The sequence below is a fragment of the Scyliorhinus torazame genome, chromosome 2 (genome assembly GCF_047496885.1).
Source record: "Scyliorhinus torazame isolate Kashiwa2021f chromosome 2, sScyTor2.1, whole genome shotgun sequence".
NCBI lineage: Eukaryota > Metazoa > Chordata > Chondrichthyes > Carcharhiniformes > Scyliorhinidae > Scyliorhinus > Scyliorhinus torazame.
The window spans coordinates 61,860,071-61,882,933 of record NC_092708.1 but is presented as its reverse complement, the minus strand read 5'-3'; the positions used below and the strand labels follow the sequence as shown (position 1 = coordinate 61,882,933).

Genomic DNA, 22,863 nt, shown 5'->3' with positions numbered 1-22,863 from the left:
TTTAATTGTGAAATGTTGGTGAGGAACCACGTCCATATTGAATTGTCCTCTCAGTTACTTATCATCCATTGCAGGCTGCTGCCTCTTTCAAGCTGGATAGCCTCTGATTGATCATCCCCCTTTGAGAGCATGTTCAATTGGATGGAAGCCTATCTGCATGCCAATTAAGGGGTACATCTTTGAAAATCCCAAAAAGCGACTGTTTCCCATCCTGGGGAAGGTTCTCAACCTAGAAGCGGTTATGACTCTTATTTTCTGTCCTGGGCGGAAAAATCTAACCCTTGATGTATTTATTTTTTTGATTTACTTATTCAGGTTGGTAAACAATACTTACAAAGACATAGTCTAGATGCAAAAAATTATTCAAAGCATGAACGCTATTGTACATCAGGACTCTGATATAAAGCATTTCACTCCAATTCAAAATGTCGCAACCCATTAGAAAAATTACCTGAGCAAGTTTCGTTTGACTCATCCTCACCATTGACACAGTCATTAGCTCCATCGCACAACCATCTTTTAGGGATGCAACGATTATTTTGGCATCTGAAGTGATTAGCAGGACATGTAGTGTTGTCTGCCAAAAAAATAATGATGGCTGATCAGTTAACACCAAAAGCGGTAAATAACATGCTAATGAACACAATTTACAACTGTGATATGAGTCTAGGATAAAGCAGATAAATGAATTATGCACTGTCTTCGGTTCTAATTCTAAAGAATTGTTACTTCGCCACTGAACATTATCTCATAATTTTAACCTGTCACTGGCAATATACTAGATGGTTATAGTGCTAAAACGCAATGCTTTATAGCACCAATTCAAAATCACAATCTGATTTATTTGTAATTTTTACCAACTATTAAATAACGTTTATTACTTATAGATTATTCCCAGTTGGTTGTCAAACTGCTGTCATTTTATCCGTAAAATGCAAATTGGCAAAAAGTAAACTCCAGAAAACAAATCAGATGTGCAAACTAATACATTTTTGCTCAATTGGAACAGCTGAATAATAAAACACCACACTTGTATGGCGGATTAGTCTGTCAATTTTAGCTATTCAAAAATCTTTTTAAATGATTTACTGTTTGTTTGGTAATTTGTCTCAAAATGATGAAGCAGAAATTATATTCTTCATTTTAATTAAATCTTACCAGAACATAGTACACGAGGTTGCAAATTAATAGCGCAACAAGGCATGCTCAAATCTAATTTATCTCATTTTTCAACATTATGCAACTAAACAAAAAGCAAGCTGTGCAATTCATAACATACAGCAGATGTCTTGATCTTCATCACTACCATCAAAGCAGTCATTATCGCCATCACATTTCCAACGCTCCTGAATGCATCTCCCGTTTCTGCAAGCAAGCTCTCCAAAGTGACACTGCTGAAGGGTGGGTGGACCAGGTTTCACTAGAAAAAAATGTAACAAAGATGAGAATAATAAAAGAAAAAGTGCCGTAGCCAACTAAGAATTAAATATCGCAGGCACGAGTTTCTTCTCCTTTAAATTAGTAAATCAGCGTAATCTGGGCAAAACTGGCCAACCCAGCAGAGAAATCTGGAACACGAGTTATGCCCCAAACAACTTATGCTTGTGTTCACTGCAATCATGTTGGTTCATGATTCAATTCGCCTTTGTCAGGCTCTATTCACACAACTGGCCAAGCAGTCAGGTCAAAATCGCAAGATTCCACCAAATCATGAAGACACTTTAACTTGCACTCATTTTCAGGTGCACATGCACTACAGAGCACATTTTAAAGTCTTTTCATGTTAAAAACACCAATAGACCTACTAAGTGTTTTAGTATCATTATAAAGTCATTATCAGTGGTTTTGAATCAGTTTACTCACAGACGAAGGATGGGATATCACTATTGAAATGTTTATCATTTTTCTGCGACAATAAAATTGCACCAGGTTACCAATCAAGTACAGCAAGCAATGAATTTTCATGCAAAAGAAAACCAAACCAAACTCACTTTCCATGAGTGTGCCGATTCATGGAAGATTTCATGTTTGTGCTGATGCAAATACATTTTAGGCAGCACTTGGAAGTTTAACTTAATTTCAAGGGCATTTGGGATGCAATTTTCTGATTATGCCCAGATTGGTAAGTCTACCCCTATGATTTTATTGTTATGCCATTTCCACCCTTGTTGACCTACACAGCGGAATTGTGCAAGTATGATGATATATGTATGCATATCTCACTTTAAGTTCCCAATAAGCCTGAAGAATTTACTGCACTAAAATACATTTCCAACTGGGCTTATTATCCTTGTGAAAGAGTTTATTCTGCCTGACAAAAATAACAGTTTCATTTCACAACTTCTTCCAGCTTACAGCTCTCATAATTATGAGGAATCTCTCTTCAGGCAAATGCAGTGATCTGGGGCGGGATTCTCCGACCCCCCGCCGGGTCGGAGAATCGCCGGGGGCCGGCGTGAATCCCGCCCCCGCCGGTTGCCGAATTCTCCGGCACCGGATATTCGGCGGGGGTGGGAATCGCGCCGCGCCGGTTGGCGGGCCCCCCCGGCGATTCTCCGGCCTGCGATGGGCCAAAGTCCCGCTGATGGAATGCCTGTCCCGCCGGCGAGAATCAAACCACCTCTCTTACCAGCGGGACAAGGTGGCGCGGGCGGGCTCCGGGGTCCTGGGGGGGGTGCGGGACGATCTGGCCCCGGGGGGTGCCCCCACGGTGGCCTGGCCCTCGAACGTGGCCCACCAATCCGCGGGCGGGCCTGTGCCGTGGGGGCACTCTTTTCCTTCCGCCTTCGCCATGGTCTCCACTATGGCGGAGGCGGAAGAGATCCCCCTCCACTGCGCATGCGCGGGGATGCAGTGAGCCGCCGCTGACGCTCCACGCATGCGCCGCACAGCAAAGCTATTTCCGCGCCAGCTGGCGGGGCACCAAAGGCCTTTCCCGCCAGCTGGCGGTGCGGAAATCAGTCCGGCGCGGGCCTAGCCCCTCAAGGTGAGGGCCTGGCCCCTCAAGATGCGGAGAATTCTGCACCTTTGGGGCGGCGCGATGCCGGACTGATTCGCGCTGTTTTTGGTGCCGTTCGGCGGACATTGCGCCGATTGCGGAGAATCCCGCCCCGGTTCCATTTTCAGAGCAATCAAGAACGAAGAAAAAAGTTTTCAGTCTTTAAAGCTATGTTGTTTTATTCATTAATTTGATGAACCATGAAATAATTTCCAATTGGCAAAGATAGATTAAAGCATGGTGAGAACAAAAAAAACATGAATTAAAATTTGTTTATTTGGGTTTCAGATAGAACATTTACTTCAGAGCAATATTGATAGGACATGAGGAGAAAATTGTGATATTATAGATGGTGAATCATAGAAGTATTACTGAGTAGGAGTATGCTATTTGGCCCATTGCATCTGCACCAGATCTCCAAACGAGCAACATGACTTAATGTCATTCACCTTCCTTTTCCCTGTACCCCTGCACATTGTTCCTATTCAAGTAGTCATCTAATGCCCTCTTAAATGTCTCGATTGGACCTGCCTCCACCATTCTTCCAGGCATTGCATTCCAGACCTGAACCACTCAACGTGTGAAAATATTTTTTCTCCTATCACATTTGCTTTTGTTGCCTATCACTTTAAATCTGTGCCCTCTTATTCTTGATCCTTTTATGAGTGGGAACAGTTTTTCCCGCTCTACTCTGACTCGCCTCTTCATTATTTTGAATGTCTCTATCAAATCTCCTCTTAGCCTTCTTCTCTCCAAGGAGAACAGTCCCAACCTCTCCAGTCTATTCTCATAACTGAAACAATTTTTGTGAAAGTCTTCTGCACTTTTTTCAATGCGTTCATTTGCTTCCTACACTGTGGCACCCAGAACTGTCCACAATACTCCAGCTGAGGTCTGACTAGTGTCTTGTATAAATTCAGCATAACCTCCGAGCTCTTGTATTCTATGCCTCTATTAATAAAGCTCAAAGTACTCTCTGCTTTAGCTATACGAAGCCCTGATTCGACCACATCTGGTGTACAGTGAGCAGTTCGAGAGAATACAGCTTAAGTAGGATACATTGGCTTTGGAGAGAGTGCAGCTTTGGATTACCCAAATGATACTGGCATCCAAGTGTTAAATTATGAGAAGAAATTGTGCAACATCGGGAACTCCCTGGAATTTAAGATGTGATGTTATTGACTCAAAGGTGGTAGAAATTTGGAATTCTCTTCTGCAAATGGCAATTGATGCTGGGTCTGCTACCAATTTTAAATCTGAGATCGATATTTACCAAAGCTATTCGGACTTATGGAATAAGGAATATATAGGACATGACTTAATGGAAAAGTTTCTAAGGGTATCAGGGGTTATGGGGAGAAGGCAGGAGAATGTGGATGAGAAAAATATCAGCCATGATTGAATGGCGGAGCAGACTCAATTGGCCGAGTGGCCTAATTCTGCTCCTATGTCTCATGGTCTTTTGGCTCGATTCAACAAAATGGGAACAAAGTCCCATAGCGAGCGCGTTTAGCCAGTTGTTCCCCAGCACTCGCAGAGCCGAGAAACACATGGCTATACAACGTGAGTTGCATTGTAAAAGGGGCCTCAGCCGCACCTAGTCCAATTTTGTACACTGGGGTGCTCCGCTCGCTAGAACTCCCAAGTTTGAGAAGGTGCCCCAATCTCTAAGTGAGCTTGGGGTCCCCCCACCCCCAATCCAGGGGAAATTACATCACGCGCACACATGCGCATTATCACAAACCTCCAAGTGAGGAAACCCTCCTTTGGGGTCGCTGAGGCCCCCCCTTTACAGGCCTCCCCATGCCCCCTTTCGGGCACCCTGCCCTTTCAGGGCCCCCACCCTTTACCACCTCCAATCTTTCAGATGCCACCTCATACCCGCCCTTCCCACCTCCCACACCACCCTTTATACCCAACCCCATTCCACCTTTCATGTGCATGGCCTCTCTCAGGCCTTGGCTCTTGGCAGTGGTGCCCTGGCACCTGGAACCGTGGCACAGCCACCCATGCACCCTAGCAGTTCCCCGATAGCCTGGCAGTGCCAACCAGGCACTTTGCTAGTGCTAGGATGGCAGTGCCAAGGTAAATTGCACCCATAGAGTTAGGTCACGGATCAGACACAGTTTGATTGAATGATGGAACAGGCTGCTGGGGCTCCATGTTCTACTCCTGCTCCTACATTCCTGTGTCACTAATTGCCATATTACCAGTTTCAGAACATCACTAATTGAGAGGCAGTGGGCTAATTGCTTACCTACCCCATTGGCAAAGATGTTCAATATAATACCATGACCTGCGCTTCAAATATAAATCCCTACACGGAGAGTAATCACAGGCATAATTAAACTTGAAGTTAATCATGTTCAGAAATCCAGATAAACAACATCCCACTATATTAGAAAACTTTCCTGAAATCTTTTCATCTTTAAATACCCACCATCAAATTATTTTACTTTAAAATTATACCATAGCATTTGTACAAACATAACAGGGAACAATTTATTTATTCAGAATATCTACAGCCATGTATTTTTATTTTATTTATTTACTCTATGTGTGCTGGACATAGTTTAGAAGCTGAGGAAAAGCAAATAGATGATAAAATCATTACTTTTACGAATTTTTTCAAAGCTTCACAACTTCCGCCCATCATTTTCTTGCTTCCAAACTTTCAAAATTATGACTTTCTTTTATTACACTTCTTTGTTTGTTTTGATATATTAATGTGTGTAATATGTGTCACTCAAACCTTGGTTGCTAGTGAGGTTTTCTAAATCTCGATGAAGAAGACTCGAACTCAGTAGTTACAAAAGGTTTATTGAGTAAATATAACAATAATTGCATGAGTTCTTTACTTTAACATTAATGCTAGGGATAAGGTCAACAAGATCTAACTACAGTAACTATGCTTAACTACACTAACCATCTGAGCTAATCTTATACTCCTGTTCTGGTCACAGTACACCCGAAAGAGAAAGAGAGAGGCACAATGAGGTTGCTTTTATACCCCTGGTGGTACTCCCTCTAGTGACCAGCTGGTGCTACTGATTACACATTAACCCCTTATGTACATGCACATACCGAGATCACTACAGAATTAATCAAGACAAATATCATTAGCACAGAATCCTACAGTGCAGAAGTAGGCCATTAGGCCCATTGAGTCTGCACTGATCCTCTGAAAGAGCACCCTATCTAGGCCCCATAACCCCACTTAACCCACACATCCTTGGACACTAAAGGGTAATTTAGCATGTCCAAACCACTTCATCTGCACATCGTTGGACTGTGGGAGGAAACAGGAGTACCTGGAGGAAACCTACGTAGAAATACGGAGAAAGTGCAAACTCCACACAAGACAGTCACCTGAGGCCAGAATTGAACCCATGTGCCTGATGCTGTGAGACAGCAGTGAATCATAGTATCATAGAAGTTTACAGCATGGAAACAGGCCCTTCGGCCCAACCAGTCCATGCCGCCCAGTTTTTACCATTAAGCTAGTCCCAGTTGCCCGCACTTGGCCCATAACCCTCTATACCCATCTTACCCATGTAACTATCTAAATGCTTTTTAAAAGACACAATTGTACCCGCCTCTACTACTACCTCTGGCAGCACATTCCAGACACTCACTACCCTCTGAGTGAAGAAATTGCCCCTCTGGGCCCTTCTGAATCTCTCCCCTCTCACCTTCAACCTATGCCCTCTAGTTTTAGACTCCCCTACCTTTGGGAAAAGATGTTGACTATCTACCTTATCTATGCCCCTCATTATTTTATAGACCTCTATAAGATCACCCCTAAGCCTCCTACGCTCCAGGGAAAAAAGTCCCAGTCTATCCAGCCTCTCCTTATAACTCAAACCATCAAGTCCCGGTAACATCCTAGTAAATCTTTTCTGCATTCTTTCTAGTTTAATAATATCCTTTCTATAATAGGGTGACCAGAACTGCACACAGTATTCCAAGTGTGGCCGTACCAATGTCTTGTACAACTTCAACAAGACGTCCCAACTCCTGTATTCAATGTTCTGACCAATGAAACCAAGCATGCCGAATGCCTTCTTCACCACCCTGTCCAACTGCGATTCCACCTACAAGGAGCTATGAACCTGTACTCCTAGATCTCTTTGTTCTATAACTCTCCCCAACGCCATACCATTAACTGAGTAGGTCCTGGCCTGATTCAATCTGCCAAAATGCATCACCTCACATTTATCTAAATTAAACTCTATCTGCCATTCGTCGGCCCACTGGCCTAATTGATCAAGATCCCGTTGCAATCCTAGATAACCTTCTTCACTATCCACTGTGCCACCAATCTCGGTGTCATCTGCAAACTTACTAACCATGCCTCCTAAATTCTGATCCAAATCATTAATATAAATCACAAATAACAGTGGACCCAACACCGATCCCTGAGGCACACCACTGGTCACAGGCCTCCAGTTTGAAAAACAACCCTCTACAACCACCCTCTGTCTTCTGTCGTCCAGCCAATTTTGAATCCAATTGGCAACCTCACCCTGGATCCCGTGAGCTTTAACCTTCTGCAACAACCTACCATGCGGTACCTTGTCAAAGGCTTTGCTAAAGTCCATGTAGACAGTGCTCACCACTGTGCCACTATTAGACCCATTAGAACTTATATGATTATGTGCACGATTTAATGGAAACGATTCTAAGTATGGTAATGGGCGGGGAATGCCACGAACTTTCCGACGCTCAGTCCTGCGAGGCCGTCACCGCCATAAACATTTATTGGCCCACTTAACAAGGCTCTATGGGATTCAAGCCGCAAATCATGGTTCACCGGCTGATTCGCCCGGGACCACACTCGCCAGAACCCCGCTAACAAATGACAGCAATGCTGAAACCGCTTTTACGCAGCCATCCCCATTCCGCTCGCAGCCATGGTGCCACGGAGCCAAGCCCAAACTTTGGTGATGCCGACCTGGGACGACTGTTGGAAGCGGAGGAGGCTAGACGGGATGACCTGCTCCCCCAAGGGAAGCGAACATCAGCTCGGGGAGTATGACCATCACTGGCACCCAGTGTCGCAAGAAGGTTAACAATCTTGACTGGGCCTCTCAGGTAAGTTTGTACCGGACCTCCAACACCCCCCCATAATCCCCACGCCCCCAGATGGCCCACCGCCCCCTCCGCCCCCCAAGCTCCTCGCACAACCACCTCCAAGAAGAAACATGCATGCGGCTAACGATGTCCTTCTGTGTCTCCACAGGAGAAGTCAGCCCACAACCGATGGAAAAGGGTCCAGGTGGGAAGTAGGGTACCGAACATCAGAGTCGTCACCCCCTGTGAGCAATGGGCCTTGGGGGGTTACAGGTGTAGCCAAGGAAAGATCGCTCACCAATGTGTGGGTTGGCGCATGGCGCAGAGGTGAGGATCCACTGGCGGCCACCCAGATGAACTGTCAAATATTGTAAATGCCATACAGGCTGACCCATCCTTCCACTGACGACGTCCATTCACCCGCAGGATCTGCAGTCAACGGTGCGGGACCATCCAGCCCCTCCCCCCCACCTCCGAAGAGAACACGTTGGAGGTGAGCTCCGAGAACACATCCGTTAAAGTCGCAGCACAGCTGCTATCCCCACCCTCCACCATCGCAGAGGCACACACCTCGGTGGGCAACGTTAGTGGTCAGGCTTCTGGGACACAATCTGATGAGCACCACACAGTTGCAGATGCAGATCATATTGAGGCTGGAATGCCCAGGTGAGAAAGCAATCAGAGGTCTGCTGGATCCCAGGATTCAGCGGGATCCCTGTCAGATGCTGAGCCTCTGAACCAGGTTTACCCAGAGCTGATGCAAACGATAGGGTGTGGCTGCGATATTCATAGGGGAATGTCAGAGACACTCCAGCAGGTCCACAGCCAATTGAAGGAGTCCCAAAGGCTACAGGCGCAAGGCATGGTGCCGGCAATGCGTGACACCACGGCCAACACTGCTAGGGTGGCAACCGCTGTGGAGAGCCTTGTGCACAATGTCAGCAGCACGAGTGGAGGTGTTCAAGGCATGGCTCAGTCAGTGACAGTAGAATGTCTGACTCGTTGGGGACCTGACCGAGTACCAGGCGAATCTTGATGCGGTGCTGCAGGACATGTCCCAGTCCCAGATGGGAATAGCCGAGGTGATGCGAAGCTTGTCCCAGGTAAGCATTGCCAAGGATCTGCAGAGCATGGCTCAGTCACTGAGGGCATCAACACCATGCTGCAGACATTGAGGAGCCGCGAGGGCTGGCTAGGCCAGATGACACAGAGGCAGCTGGGGCTTGAACCAGCTGCTCCTCCATCCGGAGGTGAACCCACAGGCCCTTTGGGCATCGACTGGGAGGAAGAAGGTGCTGGATGCCTATCTGGACCCAGGCAGCATGGTAGCACAAGTGATTAGCACTGTGGCTTCTCAGCGTCAGGGTCCCAGGTTCAATTCCCTGCTGGGTCACTGTCTGTGCGGAGACTGCACGTTCTCCCCATGTTTGCGTGGGTTTCCTCTGGGTGCTCCGGTTTCCTCCCACCGTCGAAAGAAGTGCAGGTTGGGTGGATTGGCCATGATAAATTGTCCTCAGTGACCAAAAAAGGTTAGGAGGGGTTATTGGGTTACGGGGATAGGGCGGAAGCGAGGGCTTAAGTGGGTCGGTGCAGACTCGATGGGCCGAAAGGCCTCCTTCTGCACTGTATGTTCTATGTCTTATGTTCTAAAGGGGGTGTTGACGATGGCCACCAGCTCCTCCGAGTTCCAATCCTTTTACAACGTCTTGCAGTCAACACCGGGTATAGTGTGGCATGGCGGGGCATGTGCCGCCCGCAAGTGTGCCACGGCTGTCCATCCTCAGAGGCTCAATGGCTGCCCACCAGGGGCATCCAAGACCACGTGACATGGTAAGCAGCTGGCTGCCCCCACTTCTGATGTGTTTCCTGGAGATACGCCTATACATAGTGGTAGGGCACAGAAGGCTAAGCGCATTGTGGATCACTGAGAGGGCATTGGGGGAGGGAGTTGGGGAAGCGGGTGGCACCATCAGGAGAGTGGGGAAGTGGTAGAGTTTGTGAATCCCATTACAATATCAGCACCTCAACCAGTATGACGTCTCTGGCACTTTCTTCCGCTATGTGGAGCCAGCACCAATCCCATGCCCCATCTCCCTGGACATGGAGGTCCTGGACACCTGCCGCTGCACCCCCCTCCCCCCCCCTCCCCTCCCCTCCTCCCAGCACACCATGTGCAGGTGATGGGTGTGAGTAGACAGGCAGGGGTCAGACTATGGCATAGATTAAGGAACACCAGCATTCAACTCTCTATAGGTTATCATCACCCCCCCCCTTCATTGACTGTAACACACATTTCAACATTATGTGCGGCACGGGAGCACAGTGGTTAGCACTGTTGCTTCATAGCTCCAGGGTCCCAGGGTCGATTCTCGGCTTGGGTCACTGTCTGTGCGGAATCTGCATGTTTTCCCCATATCTGCGTGGGTTTCCTCCGTGTGCTCCGGTTTCCTTCCACAGTCCAAAGATGTACAGGTTAGGTGGATTGGCCATGCTAAATTGCCCTTAGTGTCCAGGAAAGGTTAGGTGGGGCTACTGGGTTATGGGGATAGGGTGGAGGTGTGGGCTTAAGTAGGGTGCTCTTTCGAAGGGCTGGTGCATACCCGATGGGCTGAATGGCCTCCTTCTGCACTGTAAATTCTATGATTCTATGAAACCACAGTCACTAAACCCATATTTCCAGCATTTTATTGTTATCAAATGAATACCCTCTTTCTAATTTAGCATTTTAATTGAATTGGATTTCAGGGGCAGCAGCTCCAGTGCCCACAGGCTCTTTGCCCAGGAGTGAAGATGGCTACTCAACTCCTTGGTTACCCGCAGCAGCTCCTGCGCCAGTTTGCTGATGACATGATCGTAGTGGGTCTGATCTCGAACAACGGTGAGTCAGATTACAGGAAGGAGATAGAGAACCTAGTGGAGTGGTGCTGTTGCTAACTTTTGGTTGGTTCAATTGGCTCTGTTTTATAACCTTTGCTCTGGAGTCGCCAGGTATCTTTATGGTACCGCCACGAGGTTCAAGTTCAAGTAATGATCAATAACTCAATACACCAATTAGTAAGATTCAAATCAAAGCACATTTATTATCAACAGTAAATCGCTACTCATGCATAAACTCTACTTTCTAAGCTATTTCTATCACTAACAGGCCAATACTTAGGTTCGGATTGGCCCACCAGGTCAGGGGAACAAATGGCCTTTTGTTCGGGTTCTGAGTCTGCAGGATTGAAAAGCTGGTATGCACTGGTAGCTAGGAGCGCCTATCTCGTAGTGAGCATTGACTTGAGACTTACATTCTTTGGAGGCAGCTGGACAGGTCACTGTCAAGGGTTGGTTCGCGTTGCTGAGTGACCCTGTCAAGAAGGACGATTTGAACTTGGGGGCTTTACTTTATAGTCCCCAGGGGCTTCCCGCCTTTCGGGGCGGACCCCGTACCTGGTTTCAAGTGATTGGACTTCGTTCCAATCGCTTGGTTCGATTTCTCCAATGCTGGAGCGGTTCCCTGACTGTTGGGCGGTCTTTAGGTGTCCGTTAACCTCTTTTGTGTTGGCTCCTGCTGGCGCCGAGGAGTCTGGCTTGGCCTTGATTACCTTAAGTGTTTCGATTGTTCCCGGGGATCACTCATTAGTATGTAGATGGCTGCTACATTATTATGCCGATGGTTGCTGGTATCGATGCTGTCTGGGCTTTTGCAGAGTCTAATACACAGTAAACTTGCACCTGCTAGTTTCTGCCTGTGTTGGCTGAATTTCCCTTCAGCCTTTGCTGTTCTCCATTTTACGTCGGGAGTTGGCCAACCCAGGTGGCTACAGTGCAGTGACAACAATCTATCCCTCAATACCAGCAAAACTAAATAGCTGGCCATTGACTTCAGGAAGCAAACTATTGTACACACCCCTGTCAGCATCAATGGGGCCGAGGTGGAGATGGTTAACAGCTTCAAATTTCTAGGGGTGCACATCACCAAAAATCTGTCCTGTCCACACACATCGACGCTACCACCAAGAAAGCACAATAGCACCTATACTTTCTCAGGAAACGAAGGAAATTCAACATGTCCACACTGACTCTTACCAACTTTTACAGATGCACCATATGAAATGAAATGAAAATCGCCTATTGTCATAAGTAGGCTTCAAATGAAGTTACTGTGAAAAGCCCCTAGTCGCCACATTCTGGCACCTGTTCAGGGAGGCTGGTACTATCTGGCTGCATCACAGCCTGGTATAGCAACTGCTCGGCCCAAGGCCGCGAGAAACTTCAGTCGTGAACACCGCCCAGTCCATCACACGAACCTGCCTCCCATCCATTGACTCTATCTACACCTCTCGCCGCCTTAAGAAAGCAGGCAGCATAATCAAAGACCTCTCCCACCCGGCTCACTCACTCTTCCAACTTCTTCCATTGGACAGGAGATACAAAAGTCTGAGAACAGACTCAAAAACAGCTTCCTTCCCGCTGTTACCAGACTCCGAAATGACCCTCTTACGGACTGACCTGATTAACACTACACCCTTGGATGCTTCACCCGATGCCGGTGTCTATGTATTTACATTGTGCACCTTGTGTTGCCCTATTATGTATTTTTTTTTCATGTTCTGAATGATTTGTTTGAGCTGCTCGCAGAAAAATACTTTTCACTGTACCTCGGTACACGTGACAATAAACAAATCCAATCTAATCCAATCCAGTTTCAGGTTTTTTAAAAAGAGTACCAATCAGTGTCAGTGTGACCACATGCTGGGGAGGCTGTTCGATCACAGGAGGCCGTTCGATAGGGGGCCGCTCCCGATAATTGTATGGGAATTAGGCTTAGGTGGTGACTATTGGTTTCTCACCACGCTATGGCGAGATCGTGATTTTGCCAAGGGGAGCGAGCCGGTTAGATTGCGAATAGATTGCCACCCGGCACGGTTCTTGTTTTTGGCCTCTCTCGCTATTTAATGGTCTCCTTGCGCTCTCACTTAAACAGGCTCTATGTTTCTCTTGTTGCTTTTGTAACCATTTTTCACTTAGATGGATTAAAAGATAAAATGCCCAATTATATTTAACCTACTTTCCATTTAAATTCTCAATCATGAAAAATGTCATTGGTCATTCGGAACTTGTACACTTTCCAAGAGTACATCGCAGTATTGATCATTCCCACGTTGTCTGGAGCAACTGGTCTGTTTCCTGCCAATGATCAGTTCTGAATGTATTGTAACTGGTGTTTTTCAATTATTGTACTGGAAATTATTTATTCTTCACGGTTATTGTCTTGTAACTGCAACCCATTTTTGTTGTTTGCAACACCTTTGCTGCCATTGCATTAGTTTAAGTCAATGAATCTCTATTCTTCAGTTAATGCAGCCAACCACAGACAGTGAGTATCTCTTCTGTTTTCAATCAGGAGCCAAGTTTTGAGGAGACATTTGTGAAATAATTGTCAGTTTGAATGTTAGAAGCTTCTACAACTATCAAGAAAGACAAGCTGAAGTTTTCTTTCTCGAATAAAAGGTTTTCAAATTATCAAAGGGTTTGACAAGAAAGACAGAGAAGATTATTTCCACTTGGAGAGGAGTCCAAAACCATGGTTCATAAATATAGGTTAGTCACGAGCAAATTCAATAATTCAGGAAGGGACTTTTTGATGAAAGGGGACCAGTTTGGCTCAGTTGGCTGGATAGCTGGTTCATGATGCGGAGTGCGGCCAACAGTGTGGATTCAATTCCCATACCGGCTGAGGTTGCCTTCTCAACCTAACCCTCATCTGAGGTGTGGTGATTCTCAGGTTAAATTACCACCAGTCAGCTGTCCCCCTCAAAGGGGAAAGCAGCCTATGGTCATCTGGGACATTAGCGAGTTTACTCTTTACTCACAGAGTGTTGAGAATGTGAAAATCACAACCAAAGGGAATGATTGAGGTGAGCAACACAGACTAATTTAATGTAAAGCTACATGAGAAACAATAGAATAGTAAAAGATGGTGATAGTTTACAAATATACAAAGATATAAACATATGTAAATACGAACACTCAAATTATTAGCAAGAGTAGGCCATTCTGCCCATCAGAATTGCTCTGCCCTTCAATAAGGCCATGCCTGATTTGACCATGGCCCCCCCAACTGCGCATTCTCACTTAATATGCTGCTTTTCTACTCTTCCTGCCTGTTATGACCAGGTGAAATGGAGAGAACTGGATTCTGACTATTAAGCCTCCTCAGTTGGTCACACCAAAGGTTTCAGTTTCTTTTTCAAGAGAATATGCTTTTTGCTAATCCAAATGTATTTCACTATTTATGCAGTGAGCAATAAGGAACCAATCAAGTAAAGTGTTCTTTAGTTAAAGAACGGGCAACTTTATTAACCATGAAAGCGAGAGGAAAAATAAAAATGTGTCACCCCACACAGGGATAAGAAATAAGGGACACGAGGCTAATAAGAAAATTAGAAGACTATACAGTTAATATATGACTTTCCGTGAGGCATACATGTTAAATGTTCTGGGTGATTTGGTTTCATTGGTTTCTTGGATGTAGTCACATGTAGATATTGTAATTATTATGAGATCTCAGTTCACTGGTAGGTTTCCGAAAGAGAGGGGGGGGGGTGGAGAACGCAATATTTCAGCTTGTTTCCCACTCGGCATTCCTTGTCAATCCCCCTGCAGTGGCTGGATTCTAACCTGTTAGCCAAGGGTTTGATGCTCTTCCAGTAGCCGAGTTACTGTTGAGGTGGAGGATCCAGCGTCAGGGAGAAAATGGCAATGGCGCCCGTTTCTGATGCTCCAGCCCCCACCTTTGGCGTTGAGATCAAAGTTCATGCCCCGCGCCAGTGCTCCATATCAAAGGGAGGATGCAAATAGGTCATTAATCCGACTTGCATCCACTGACCAGCCCTGGCTCCGGGCTCACGTGATTCTCCGATCCTCTGGGCCGGGAATCGCATAGGCGTGAATCACTACTTATCCTGAGAAACGTGGCCCTGATGCGATGGGCCTCATGGTGAGCCAAGGGGGTAACTCTTTGAGGGAGTTGCTCAAAGTCCATTGGAGGGCCATCCTCTCCCCAGCAATGCAAGACCAGCCCGCCCTCACCAGACTCCCCCACCCAGCCACCCCACCATGGACCCCCTTAAAAAAAGAGACACCCTAAATAAAGAGACACCCTCTAATTAACCCTCCCCCCACCAACAAGTGGAGTCTCAAAGCAAAAGAGAAAGCCTGTAATGTGGCAAAGAGCAGTGGGAAGTCAGAAGATTGGGAAGGCTACAAAAACAAACAGAGGATAACAAAGAGAGAAATAAGGAAAGAGAGGAGCAAATATGAAGGTCGGCAAGCCAGTAACATTAGGAATGATAGTAAAAGTTTCTTTCAATACATTAAAAACAAACGGGAGGCAAAAGTAGACACTGGGCCGCTCCAAAATGACGCTGGTAATCTAGTGATGGGAGACAAGGAAATAGCTGAGGAACTAAATAAGTACTTTGCGTCAGTCTTCACAGTAGAAGACATGAGTAATATCCCAACAATTCAGGAGAGTCAGGGGGCAGAGTTGAATATGGTAGCCATCACAAAGGAGAAAGTGCTAGAGAAACTAAGAGGTCTAAACTTCCCGTAACAGCCTCCCCGAACAGGTGCCGGAATGTGGCGACTAGGGGCTTTTCACAGTAACTTCATTTGAAGCCTACTTGTGACAATAAGCGATTTTCATTTCATTTCAATTGATAAATCTCCGGGCCCAGATGGGCTACATCCTAGAGTTCGAAAGGAGATAGCTGAAGAAATAGTGGAGGCGTTAGTTATGATCTTTCAAAAGTCACTGGAGTCAGGGAAAGTCCCGGAGGCTTGGAAAATCGCTGTTGTAACCCCCCTGTTCAAGAAGGGAACAAGGAAAAAGATGGAAAATTATAGGCCAATTAGCCTAACCTCGGTTGTTGGCAAGATTGTTAAGGATGAGATTTCTAAATTCCTGGAAGTGCAGGGTCGGATTAGGACAAATCAGCATGGATTTAGGAAGGGGAGGTCGTGCCTGACAAACCTGTTAGAGTTCTTTGAAGCGATAACAAATAGGTTAAACCAAGGAGAGCCAATGGATGTTATCTATCTTGACTTCCAAAAGGCCTTTGATAAGGTGCCTCACGGGAGACTGCTGAGTAAAATAAGGGCCCATGGTATTCGAGGCAAGGTACTAACATGGATTGACGATTGGCTGTCAGGCAGAAGGCAGAGAGTTGGGATAAAAGGTTCTTTTTCGGAATGGCAACTGGTGACGAGTGGTGTCCCGCAGGGTTCAGTGTTGGGGCCACAGCTGTTCCCTTTATATATTAACGATCTAGATGACGGGACTGGGGGCATTCTGGCTAAGTTTGTCGATGATACAAAGATAGGTGGAGGGGCAGGTAGTATGGAGGAGGTGGGGAGGCTGCAGAAAGATTTAGACAGTTTAGGAGAGTGGTCCAAGAAATGGCTGATGAAATTCAACGTGGGCAAGTGCGAGGTCTTGCACTTTGGAAAAAAGAATAGAGGCATGGACTATTTTCTAAACGGTGACAAAATTCCTAATGCTGAAGTGCAAAGGGGCTTGGGAGTCCTAGTCCATGATTCTCTAAAGGTAAACTTGCAGGTTGAGTCCGTAATTAAGAAAGCAAATGCAATGTTGTCATTTATCTCAAGAGGCTTGGACTATAAAAGCAGGGATGTACTTCTGAAGCTTTATAAAGCATTAGTTAGGCCCCATTTAGAATACTGTGAGCAATTTTGGGCCCCACACCTCAGGAAGGACATACTGGCACTGGAGCGGGTCCAGCGGAGATTCACACGGATGATCCCAGGAATGGTCGGCCTAACACACGATGAATGTCTGAGGATCCTGGGATTATATTCATTAGAGTTTAGGAGGTTGAGGGGAGATCTAATAGAAACTTACAAGATAATGAATGGCTTAGATAGGGTGGACGTAGGGAAGTTGTTTCCATTAGTAGGGGAGACTAGGACCCGGGGGCACAGCCTTAGAATAAAAGGGAGTCACTTTAGAACAGAGATGAGGAGAAATTTCTTCAGCCAGAGAGTGGTGGGTCTGTGGAATTAATTGCCACAGAGGGCGGTGGAGGCCGGGACGTTGAGTGTCTTTAAGACAGAAGTTGATAAATTCTTGATTTCTCAAGGAATTAAGGGCTATGGGAGAGAGAGCGGGTAAATGGAGTTGAAATCAGCCATGATTGAATGGTGGAGTGGACTCGATGGGCCAAATGGCCTATGTCTTTTGGTCTTATGGTCTCTGTGGGGGGGTCTCCTTATTTCAGGTTTCTCTGTGGCGGTTCTCTTTAGGTAGTCTCTGTTCAGAGGGTGTGTAGATTCGGTCACCCCCATACTGGGGGGCCAGGGGGGACCCTGAATTGGGCTGTGGGGAGAGGGTGGCCATCCTCAGGACCTCGCCATTGGGCTGCCCACTCATCATGACGGCCCAACAGCGGAATTCCGTTACAATCCTCATCATGCAAAGATTTGCATGGCTAAGGATTGGGAATCGCTTCGGCAGCGCAAATCAGGTGCAATTCAGCTCCAGAGGGAGAACATAAGGTGGGACTCTCCGTTCCCGATGCCGATATCGTAATCGGTGATCGAACGGAGAATCCCTGTTTACGATCGAATCGGGGATGGCGCCTGTTTTCGGATGCTCTGCCCCCTCCAAAATGGTGTCATCGAGGAGTACGGCGCATGCCGTTGAGACGACGTCAGGAGGTTATCTGAAGGCCCTCCCCCGATGCTCTGCCCCTGATGGTCCGAGTTCCCGATGGCGCGGAACACGTGCTCTCAGTTTTTGTGAACCGGACTGGCGGCTGCGGACTGTGTCCAGAGCCGCCACAGTCGAGGGGGGTAGCCATGCTGCTGGCCTGGGGAGTTTCGGTGAGGGCTGAGGGGACTTGTGTGGGGTGGACCAGCGGTTGCGAGGGGGTGTCCAGGATGGCACTATCAGCAGGTCGGGTCTGCACGCGGCCGGCGCCATGTTGTGCTGCGTGACCACTGCAGGTCACCAGCGTGCGCATGCGCGGCCACGGACCCGACAATTCTCCAGGCATTTATGTCGGGAAGGCCGCTCATTTTACGTGGCTCGGCTGCTAGCCCCTCACCAGTTGGAGGATGGCTGCGAGGCGGACAATTTCACAGACTATTGAAAGGTCCATTGATTTCGAGCATGAATTTTTGGTCCCGAGATGAACTGTTCGGGAATATCTTGCCCTTTGTATATTTCATTTTTTTTAACCCATTTTCTTTCCCAATTAAAGGGCAATTTTTCCTGGCCAATTCACCTACCCTGCACATCTTTGGGTTGTGGGGGTGAGACCCACGAAAACATGGGAAGAATGTTCAAATTGCACAGAGACAATGTCCATTGTGTATTTCCAAAGTGTTTTGAGTGGGCCTGCCTGTGGCAGCCATTGTTTCAATATCCAGCACTTTACATTTTAATGTTTCTTCCTCAGTCAGTGACGAATTTCGATGGATCTTTGAATTATGGGAAATATCCATCTCTTCACGCTGGAATGATTGGCTCCTTCTTCATTGAGCAGTGTGCTTGCACTTGTGTTTTTAAGTAGTTCATTCTGTCTCTTTTTATATTGTTCAATTCCTAGTCAGTTGGAAGTTGAAAAATCTTGTAATCAAAATTAAAGGCACTCAGCTTCATGACAAGTTCACATTTTCCGACATCAGACTCCATCTGCCAAATATTTTCCCACTCACTTAACCTATCCATATCCTTGTGCAGGTTCCTTATGTGCTCTTCACAACTTTCCGACCTATCTTTGTATCGCCAGCAAATTTAGCAACAGTGCTTTTGATCCCTTCATCTGAGTCATTGATATAATTTGTAAATAGTTGAGGCCTCAGCATTGATTCCTGTGGTATTTCACTCGTCACATTTTGTTAAACCAAAAGTGACTTGTTTGTGCCTGCTCTGTGTTTCCTATTCGATAATCAATCCTCTGTCCATGCTAACATGTTACCCCTAGACCATTACCACTAATTTTGCACAGCAATCTTTGACCTGGCACATTTCAATACTTTCTGGAAATTGAAGTACAATATGTAAAATACAGCTTCCCCATTTTGCACGTTGTCTATTATTTCCTCAAACAACAGGGGAAGGGGCTGTTATTAGCAGGGGCTGATTTATTATGCTCAACCAGCTGGCTTGTAATGCAGAACAAGACCAGCAGCGCGGGTTTGATTCCCGTACTGGCCTCCCCGAACAGGCTCCGGAATGTGGCGACTAGGGGCTTTTCACAGTAACTTCATTGAAGCCTACTTGTGATAAGCGATTATTATTACTATTAAATAACTCCAATAATTTAGTCAAAGATTATTCCCCTTTCCGAAAACCATGTTGATTCTGCCTGATTGCATTGAGATTTTCTAAATGCCCTACGATAACCTCATCCGTAATAGATTCCCGTATTCTCCCTATGACCGATGTTAAGCTAATGAACCTGTTGTTTCTTGCTTTCTATCTCCCTCCATTCCTAAATAGAGACATCACATTCACTATTTTCCAATATAATGGGACCTTTCCAAAGCCTACAAAATTTTGGAAAATTAAAATCAATGCGCATCTCCTATCTCAGCAACCACTTCTTTGAACACTCTAGGACTAAGCCCTGGGGACTTGTCAGCTTTTAACAAAGAACAAAGAAAATTACAGCACAGGAACAGGCCCTTCGGTCCTCCCAGCCTGCGCCGATCCAGAACCTTTATCTAAACCTGTCTTCGATTTTCCAAGGATCTATTTCTCTTTGTTCCCCGCCCGTTCATATATCTGTCTGGATGCATCTTAAATGACGCTATCGTGCACACCTCTACCACATCCGCTGGCAAAGCGTTCCAGGCACCCACCACCCTCTGTGAAAAAACTTTCCATGCACACCTCCCTTAAACTTTTCCCCCTCACCTGGAAATGGTGACCCCTTGTAATTGATACCCCCACTCTTGGAAAAAGCTTGTTGCTATCCACCCTGTCCATACCTCTCATAATTTTGTAGACCTCAATCAGGTCCCCCCCTCAACCTCCATCTTTCCAATGAAAACAATCCTAATCTACTCAAACTATCTTCATAGCTAGCACCCTCCATACCAGGCAACATCCTGGTGAACCTCCTCTGCACCCTCTCTAAAGCATCCACATCCTTCTGGTAATGTGGCGACCAGTACAGCACGCAGTATTCCAAATGTGGCCTAACCAAAGTCCTATACAACTGTAACATGACCTGCCCACACTTGTACTCAATACCCCGTCCGATGAAGGCAAGCATACTGTATGCCCTCTTGACCACTCTATCGACCTGCGTTGCCACCATCAGGGTACAATGGACCTGAACTCCCAGATCTCTCTGTACATCAATTTTCCCCAGGACACTTCCATTAACCGTATAGTCCGCACTTGAATTAGATCGTCCAAAATGCATCACCTCGCATTTGCCTGGATTGAACTTCATCTGCCATTTCTCTGCCCAACTCTGCAATCTATCTATATTTTGCTGTATTCTCTGATAGTCCTCCTCGCATCTGCAACTCCAACAATCTTAGTATCATCTGCAAACTTGCTAATCAGACCACCTATACCTTCGTCCAGATCATTTATGTATATCACAAACAACAGTGGTCTGAGCACGGATCCTTGTGAAACACCACTAGTCACCTTTCTCCATTTTGAGACACTCCCTTCCACCACTACTCTCTGTCTCCAGTTGCCCAGCCAGTACTTTATCCATCTAGCTAGTACACCCTGAACCCCATACGACTTCACTTTTTCCATCAACCTGCCATGTAAAACTTTATCAAACGCCTCACTGAAGTCCATGGATATGACATCTACAGCCCTTCCCTCATCAATTAACTTTGGCACTTCCTCAAAGAATTCTATTAGGTTTGTAAGATATGATCTTCCCTGCACAAAACCACGCTGCCTATCACTGATAAGTCTATTTTCTTCCAAATGTGAATAGATCCTATCCCTCAGTATCTTCTCCAACAGTTTTCCTACCACTGACGTCAAGCTCACAGGTCTAAAATTCCCTGGATTATCCCTGCTGCCCTTCTTAAACAAAGGGACAACATGAGCAATTATTCAGTCCTCCGGGACCTCACCCGTGCTCAAGGATGCTGCAAAGATATCTGCTAAGGCCCTCGTTTCCCTCAGTAACCTGGGATAGATCCCAACCGGACCTGGGGACTTGTCTACCTTAATGCCTTTTAAAGAATGCCCAAACCTCCCCCTTCCTTATGCCGACTTGACCGAGAGTATTTAAACATCAATCCCTAGCCTCAACATCCGTCATGTCCCTCTCCTTGGTGAATACCGATGCAAAGTACTCATTAAGAATCTCACCCATATCCTCTGACTCCATGCATAAATTCCCTCTTTTGTCTTTGAGTGGGCCAATCCTTTCTCTAGTTACCCTCTTGCTCCTTAAAGACGAAGAAAAGGCTTTGGGATTTTCCTTAACCCTGTTAGCCAAAGATATTTCATGACCCCTTTTCACCCTCTTTATTGCGCTTTTGAGATTTGTCCTACTTTCCCGATATTCCGCCAAAGCGTCATCAGTTTTAAGTCGCCTAGATCTTATGTATGCTTCCTTTTTCATCTCAGCTAGTCTCACAATTCCACCCGTCATCCATGGTTCCCTAATCTTGCCATTTCTATCCTTCATTTTCACATGGACATGTCTGTCCTGCACTCTAATCAACCTTTCATTAAAAGACTCCCACATTTCAAATGTGGATTTACCCTTAAAGAGCTGCTCCCAATCCACATTCCCTAGCTCCTGCCGAATTTTATTATACTTGGCCTTTCCCCAATTTAGGACTCTTCCTTTAGGACCACTCTCGTCTTTGTCCATGAGTATTCTAAAACTTACGGAATTGTGATCGCTATTCCCAAAGTAATCACCGACTGAAACTTCAACCACCTGGCCGGGATCAATCCCCAATACCAGGTCCAGAATGCCTCCTTACCGCGCTGGACTATTTACATACTGCTCTAAAAAACTCTCCTGGATGCACCTCACAAATTCTGCTCCATCTACACCTCCAACACTACATGAGTCCCATTCAATGTTGGAGAAGTTAAAATCTCCCATCACGACCACCCTATTGCTCCTACATTTTTCTATAATCTGTCTACATATGTCTACTTCACGCTCACTTTTGGGAGGCTTGTAGTAAAGTCCCAACAATGTTACTGCACCCTTCCTATTTCTTAGCTCTACCCATATTGCCTCAGGGCTCGAATCCTCCACCATGCCCTCCTTAATCACAGCTGTGATATCATCTCTGACCAGTAATGCAACTCCTCCACCCCTTTTACCTCCCTCTCTATCCCTCCTGAAGCATCTATGCCCTGGGATATTTAGTTGCCAGTCTTGCCCTTCCCTCAACCAAGTCTCAGTAATACCAATAACATCATATTCCCAAGCCCTAAATTCATCTGCCTTACCTGCTGCACTTCTTGCATTGCAACAAATGCATCTCAGACCACCTGTCCCTTTGCGTTCATCATCTCTTCCCTGTCTACGCTTCCGCTTAGTCACATTGAGTTTATTATCTAGTACCTTACTGGCTTTAGTTGCTGCCTCTTTACTGACCTCTGACTTCCTAATCTGGTTCCCATCCCCCTGCCACATTAGTTTAAAACCTCCCCAACAGTGTTAGCAAAAGCACCCCCATGGACATTGGTTCCAGTCCTGCCCAGGTGTAGACCATCCGATTTGTAATGGTCCCACTGCCCCCAGAACCGTTCCAATGTCCCAAAAATC

At 46.2% G+C, this 22,863-nt stretch overlaps 1 protein-coding gene across 1 annotated transcript in view; it reads right to left on the bottom strand.

Moving 5' to 3' along the window:
• The window catches only part of LOC140406652 (low-density lipoprotein receptor-related protein 1-like), a 1,475,832-nt gene that overhangs the window by 1,144,895 nt on the left and 308,074 nt on the right, over positions 1 to 22,863 (bottom strand). The window contains exons 10-11 of the mRNA XM_072494659.1: positions 1,280 to 1,420; positions 452 to 577 (exon numbers count right to left, since the gene is read on the bottom strand). Coding sequence (XP_072350760.1) covers positions 452 to 577; positions 1,280 to 1,420 — 267 coding nt within the window. The remainder of the gene's footprint in view (positions 1 to 451; positions 578 to 1,279; positions 1,421 to 22,863) is intronic.